This window comes from Teleopsis dalmanni, chromosome 1, assembly GCF_002237135.1.
Source record: "Teleopsis dalmanni isolate 2A chromosome 1, ASM223713v2, whole genome shotgun sequence".
In the NCBI taxonomy this organism is placed as follows: domain Eukaryota; kingdom Metazoa; phylum Arthropoda; class Insecta; order Diptera; family Diopsidae; genus Teleopsis; species Teleopsis dalmanni.
This window is the reverse complement of record NC_051846.1, coordinates 31,991,007-31,997,903: the sequence shown is the minus strand read 5'-3', so window position 1 is coordinate 31,997,903 and position 6,897 is coordinate 31,991,007. Positions and strand designations below refer to the sequence as shown.

Sequence of the window (6,897 nt, the reverse complement as noted above, 5' to 3'; positions counted from 1 at the left end):
ATGATGCGGTCCGCGGCAGCCGCACTGATAAGGGCGGGTAAGCGCTGTCATTGAGCTGCAAGCCTGAAGGCAACAAATGACCGACGAGGCAGTGAGCTGCTCTTGTACTTCAACATGACTAAAGATTCATGATTAGAATTGCTGAAAATACTTATAGCATATCTTTAAAAAAAAAAATAATGTTACTAATTTCATTTAAACAGTAAATAGTGTGTTCTATAGTGTCGTAATGTGTATATTGTGTACTGCAGTGTTTATGTTTTGTGATGTGTTTTATCTTAATTACCGGTAAAAACAATATTTGTGTGAAATGTAACAACTTTTTGAATTGATCGATTGTATTTGTGATTTTAATTACTACACTAAAATTACCCACCAAACAATCTATATTTGGGACTTCTTTTTGGGATTAAAAATGGCACATACCATTGGCTAGTCAACATTCGAATATGCATGCAACACTCCAGTGATCAAAAAAGTGACTTATTATTAATATAACCAAAACTTTCCAAAATCGGAAAATTAAAAATTTTTCTATTGGTTTTATATCACTCATAAGCAAACATAGTAACCTTAGAGCAATGGCCCCGTCTATATGCTAGAGTCACTCGCCAGTAACAGCCAAGTACTAGTACTCCTCAGCTTATCTCAATCTTATATGTGTTTGATCTAAGTACCAATCCTCCTTAAATGTTTATTATTTACAATAAAGTTTAAAAATGGAAGCACTAAGTTTACAGCAAAGAACCAATAATGTGAACTTTTATTCCAATGAATCTGGAATAAGAAAATTTATTCTCTAAAATATGAGAAAACACCATAATAGTTTTATATTTGAGTCTAGTAATACTATATTATGAAATTAAAATTTCATTGATGTTATTGTGAAGTATGTCTATTCCGTCATCATTACAAAAGGGAAACCTCTATTATGAGAGATTCCGTGGCAAAAACCCAATAGCTCTTGGATTATTTGCTTTTAAAATTGTTTATCAACATTATTTATTTAAGACCATGAGATGGTGTTAAGCCATCTCAAGGAATTTCCTTCACCTCATAACAATTATTAGTGGCAACTCAGCATAAAATTTGTGAAAATCTCTTGTTGTTATTGTTGTACTCTGCAGAGGTCTGCTTGTGTAGTGTAGTAACATTTGGGAGTGCTGAATGGCACTTGGTCATAGAGTTTGGCGAGTGGCTCCAACGAGGTTCTTGGAACCTCAATTCTTCTGTCAGTTCCCTGTTATGTGTTGCAATATATAAGTGTATTCATATCTTTAATGACTATGTGTGAGTAGTAAACAATAAACATATCTCCAAACATGACTAACTCAAGGTTTTCCAAAACAATGTAACGCTATTCTAACATATAAACTACAAGACGCCAACTCAAAAGCTGCACTCAAGAATATTAAAAATTATCAGAAATCAAGCCCAAATAAGCATTCCATCTACTTCAGTATAAAAACCAGTTCATCAATATTAATTCAGTTCATCAATATTAATTTTCCAAATTAAACAAGAAGTAAAGCAAGTAATAGAAGAAGATTGAAGCCAGGATTTCCTCTAACGTAATATAAATGTTAAATTCCTTTAAAATTTTTCTTTAAAGTTCTAAAAACCTCTATTTCAGTTATATACACTTAAAATATTTTACATAGATACTAATATATTTTTATTGCAGATAAAAATAATACAAAAAAAAAGTCAACTGGTAAGGAAGTCAATAACAATTTGGTCAATTCAAAAATAAATTTATCATATACGGAACAACCTTTGCTGCTTCATACCTACACCTCAAACAATAATCAACCAAAGAATAAAAATGAATTCATAACACCTGGAAACTTCGCACAAAATATTACGCCTGAACAAACGTTCTATAAAAGCTCTATTGAAGGTTCAACAAGTTTGCCACAACAACAATACACTTCATCATATACATATAAACAAAACGAAGGAGTAGTAAATATATTGCCACAGGTGTTGCATAGATCAGTTGAAAATATACATAATAATAACAGCATAAAGCATCCACAATCCGTCATGAACTCCAGTCAAACAACTCAGGGAGCGCCAGGAAATCGGATAACATTTACAAGTCAAGCATTACCGAATGGTACTATAAATATAGGTGGTGGACATCCTGGTACAGGTTCAACAATCATATCCACTTCTCAACTGCCCAACACAACAACGATTAAGACAATAACATCTAGTGCGGCTGGAGCGCATCATCATGGTTTGCCACAACAAGTACAGGTACAACATCATCAGGTACTACAAACACCTCAACATCAGGGTCAAACGGGCCATACAACAGCCCAACAGCAACAGCATAATAATGCCCAATCAGTAGGTGCCACTCAGACACAAACTTTAGTTATAAAATCCAATCATGCAGTATCATTGCCAGCCGGTTTAGTCTCAAGTGCACCAGGAATAGTAACTATGACCAAAACCTTAAATCAGGTATTATTATGTAGGACGTCGTCGTCTTGTTTGCGCCTATATCTTATAAAACCTTTGTGGTTAAGAAAAGGCAGTAACTAGCATAAACTTCTTAATTTTCTTTTCAAAATCCGAAATTACAATTTTGTTTAGTTAAACTTTGTTAGTACAAAAAAAAAAAAAATTCGTAAACTTTTCCGTTGCGTCTTCTCTTATAGAAAATAAACTCATCTATGTAGTTTCATTTGTTTAAAAATTTGCTTCTAAATGTAATTTTTATTTTTTTATCTTTTAAAAAACAAAGAATTTCGGTCAATATTCAAACTAAATTATTACGCTTTAATATAATTTTCGCTGTTTTAGAAAAAGCATGTGTAGAGCCATTAGAAATTTCTAAGAAAATTTGTAAGCTTTAGTTTTTATAATTCTTAGATTTCTTCGTACACTGTTTTAAATCCCTTAAAATCTCCTCCTATTTGGTACCATAATCCATTCAATGCATTAAACACACAAACATGATGACCTAGCAATTCTATTTATATAGCAATTAGCATATAAGGTAGTTTTGTTGTTCTTTATTCTTAATCGACAGCAGTACATCTATGAAGTGTGAAAATTATAATACGGTTATCTCTTCATTTATCTAATGAAGTTTATTTTAAGGCAATACCTGCCATTTTGTTCGATAACCTTTGCATTTTTTCGATAATTTTCAAAACAACTTTCATGTTTTAAGCAAAAATTAAACCATATTTATTCTACGTTTTATTTCACATATTATAAATATACAACATTAAATTATATTCATGTTTTCCAGTGCACCGAAAAAAAATCGAAGTGACGAATGTGCTGGATTTACCGAAATCTCGTATAGATAACATATTGTTTTATGCCTTTTTGGAAAGACTTAACAGATTAAACACAGTTAGACATTTTTTCTTAGACCTTAGAACTATTTTAGAACGGTTGTTTAATTATAATCTACCAACAAATAACCAATTGATAGCTAGTTTCAGAATCATTCACACAATTTGCCATTGTATATTATTTCTTTCGTCCCTACTATATATAGAAATTCCTATTATGTAGGAATTGAACAGCAATGATTAAGATTTTTGTAAAATTATAACGTTTGTTTTCAACAGTGCAGGGCAAGTAGGTGTTATACGGAATTAGAGTACACTCCTATGGTTGATTTTGATCTTAAATTTTGATATTTTAGTATACTTACTTATATGACCATAATCTAATTTCGATCTGACCCCGTCTCGTACATTAAATTCGATTAGAGTTCCCTTAACTTGATTACCTACCAAGAACGCGACTTATACTCCTACATCTTTTTCCTCCAATTTCTGCTTTAAACTGCTTTTTTGCAGTATCTTCCCTGATAGCATAATCTAAATCCTTTTCCTCTAAGTGTTCCTTCAAATACCTTTTTCATTGTGCATTCTCATCCATTCTGACAACATGACATCGATGATCGTTGAATATTTATTCGTTAAACGATGTTAATTTCGTAAATGTATCTCAAACACTCTCAGTGCCGTTTTAGGTTAAACCTTTGTACTAAAAAGAAGCAGATGCTTCAGGTATGATAAGGCACCTATACAGCGTATGTTTTGTCGAGAGAGCTTTACATTCGAACTCCCTACTAAGCCTATAGTAGTAGTTATTAACAATAGTAATTTTTTGCCTAATTTCGAGGCTGAGATCGTTGTTATGAATTACCGATTCCTTTTTTCTATACTTTGTTAATTATTGTCTAGTATCAATACTTTTGTGATAATATCGATTCGAAATAAAAGCACGTTTCACTCTTGCTGCTTGAATAAACTACTGTCTATCCTTGTACAAAATTTCTGTTTATAATATTGCTCTTGGATATAACGTAGCACCTTTTACTCTTTTTTAAGTACTTTAATTCCATCGGTAAAAATGAGAAGACTATGATGACGTAGGCCTTTTTTATTTATTATTTTGACCCGATAATAAAAGTGCATATATGGATTCCCCCATACATAGCACCTTTCTCTATATTAATTCCATATTTTTCATAACCATATTCTCTGCTCAAATGATTTTTATGTCTTCACTTTTTAGTCTTTTGTTTTTTTTATAATAGTCGATAGAACAAATTTACACTGATATAGCAAAAATGGTCTTAAGTCATAAGGTCTCTTGTGTACTATACATATATAAGAAGTCACTTATAACAATCTATCATTACATCTACCTAACTACACTACTATTATGTTCTTTATTAATATTCATTTTTACTGTTTATTTCCTTATACTCATATGTATCTATACTATTAAGTTTAACAATGAGATTTAATCTTCAAACCAAATCTTAATATAATTTAGAGATTTATGTGTGCATGAATGTATTTCGTTTAAAAAATTATTTATGTACTAAGCTTTAGAAGGATTAATTTATATAATACAAAATAAATTATTTTGTTGTCATTTCTTTAATAAAATAAAATTTATTGATAATTATGAAGTAATGAACAGATGCATTAGTAAAAACAATTATAACTTAATTATCAAATTAATTAAGACATGAGTTTACTATAGTGAGATTTTAAATAATTAACTGTTTCATGTCCAGATTGAAATGGGAGAATTTCAAAAATATTTAAAATAGTACACAATATTAATTAATTAAATACAATTACTATTGTTTTAAAAATAATACACATCCTGTTTTATCCTTTATGAAATTAAAACAGCTAAAATTAAAAAAGTTTTTTATTTTTGCATTAAATGGAAGTGTTTGCCATTGACAACATTCGACATGAAAGGGTTAAATATTAAATTATCTTATAAAAAAAAACAAATAATATTCATTTCCTTATAAACTTTATGTTTTTAGTTTAGGAATTTCATAACAAAAATTCAAAATTTTAAAGGATTTTAACTTTATGTGCACTTTTGGCTTATCTCTAATTTTCTTCATATATATATTATATAAACTTTTTAAAATTAAAATAATAATTAATGTTTAAAATATTCATAAGCATAAACTGATTTTTCACAAGGCTTATAATGCATGCTGTTAAAAACTTCTCAATACCTAACAAATCATATAATTTAATTGCTTGAATCATTTACTAAATATGTGATCATATCAATTAAAGTGAATATATTTAATAAGATTTATTTAGACTTTTATATTAATCGCTCTAATCACTTAGGGAAATCAACCGATATTGAATTCAATGATTCCCGCCAATGTCGTCGTTGGGATGCGGCCATCAACAACGCCGCAACAGCAACAGAAAAATGTACAAGGCAATCCATTGGGGCGCGTGTTGATTAACGCGCCCCATATGGTAACAACAAGGCCACAAAATCCTGCGGTAAACATTCTTTTGTTTTTGTAACTATATAATATTTTAATATATAATTTTTAATATTGTAATGATGTAATAATACTTAATGGGTTACATATGTAAGACTAAAAGATTATTGCTAAATTTTGAATTTTATTTTCACGCAATTTTTTTTTTTTTAAAAATACATTTTTCTATTAAAGCAATGCTAATATAAGCTTTATGGTCAAAAACCTTATAAACACTTTTTTAATATATGTAAGTAACCCATTAATTTTATAATAACATGTATATTAATATTAATTACATATAATTAATTTCTTTTTGTTTTTTTTTGAAAAATATAAATATGCTTATATATAAATGATTTTGTAGATAACTTTAAGTACACTAAATCCCGGACAAACGCCTGCACTCATATTAAAAACTGAAAATGGATTTCAATTATTACGAGTAGGAACCGCCTCTGCCTCGGGTCCCGTGACACAAACAATTGGCACTAATTCCACAAATCCAACACAAATACGCTTGCAAACTGTGCCAGCTGCTGTAAGTAGAATCACAGGGCCATCTACAATAGCACTACGTAAAACGATTGTAAGATCATCCACTACCACCACAACCAACAATTCCACAACCACCCAGATTCATCAACAGAAACAGGCAATAACGACGAAACAGATTAAACAAAATGTAATTTTCAACTCAATTAATTTGTAATATACAAGCTTATCTTGTGTATTTTGCAAATTTTGAACAAAAAAAACCAATACTCAAGTACCAAATTTTTTTAATTCTTTTTACGCGTTCGTAATGATTGTTCTTATCTATACTATATATTTATATATACTTCTATATATATACTTATATGTATAATTTTTTAAATGTCTTTATTTACAACATATCAATCACTTTTAACTATCTATCAAGTATAAAATCTTTCGTGGGAACAAAATTTTTAACACTAAACATTTCGATATTTCAATTTAGAAATAATAATAATAATAAAACTTATCTAATTTATAATATATCAAAATCAAAATAGATATTTCCGTAATTTATGTTATAGAAAGATATATTAAAAAATATTATTTTCTATAATTCTAAG

At 29.3% G+C, this 6,897-nt stretch overlaps 1 protein-coding gene across 1 annotated transcript; it reads left to right on the top strand.

Moving 5' to 3' along the window:
- Window positions 1-1,344: 1,344 nt before the first annotated feature.
- On the top strand, window positions 1,345-6,509 carry LOC119672388 (transcription initiation factor TFIID subunit 4-like). The gene is made up of 4 exons (XM_038083420.1): window positions 1,345-1,571; window positions 1,685-2,472; window positions 5,652-5,816; window positions 6,165-6,509. The coding sequence occupies exons 2-4, from the start codon at window positions 2,047-2,049 to the stop codon at window positions 6,507-6,509; spliced, it is 936 nt and encodes a 311-aa protein (XP_037939348.1). The 5' UTR covers window positions 1,345-1,571; window positions 1,685-2,046.
- The last annotated feature ends 388 nt before the right edge of the window (window positions 6,510-6,897 follow it).

Coding starts and splice junctions, on each gene's coding strand:
- LOC119672388 (XM_038083420.1), top strand. CDS start 2,047: ATGAACTCCAGTCAAACAACTCAGGGAGCGCCAGGAAATCGGATAACA. Junction 2,473..5,651: donor TGACCAAAACCTTAAATCAG/GTATTATTATGT, acceptor CTAATCACTTAG/GGAAATCAACCGATATTGAA. Junction 5,817..6,164: donor CAAGGCCACAAAATCCTGCG/GTAAACATTCTT, acceptor ATGATTTTGTAG/ATAACTTTAAGTACACTAAA.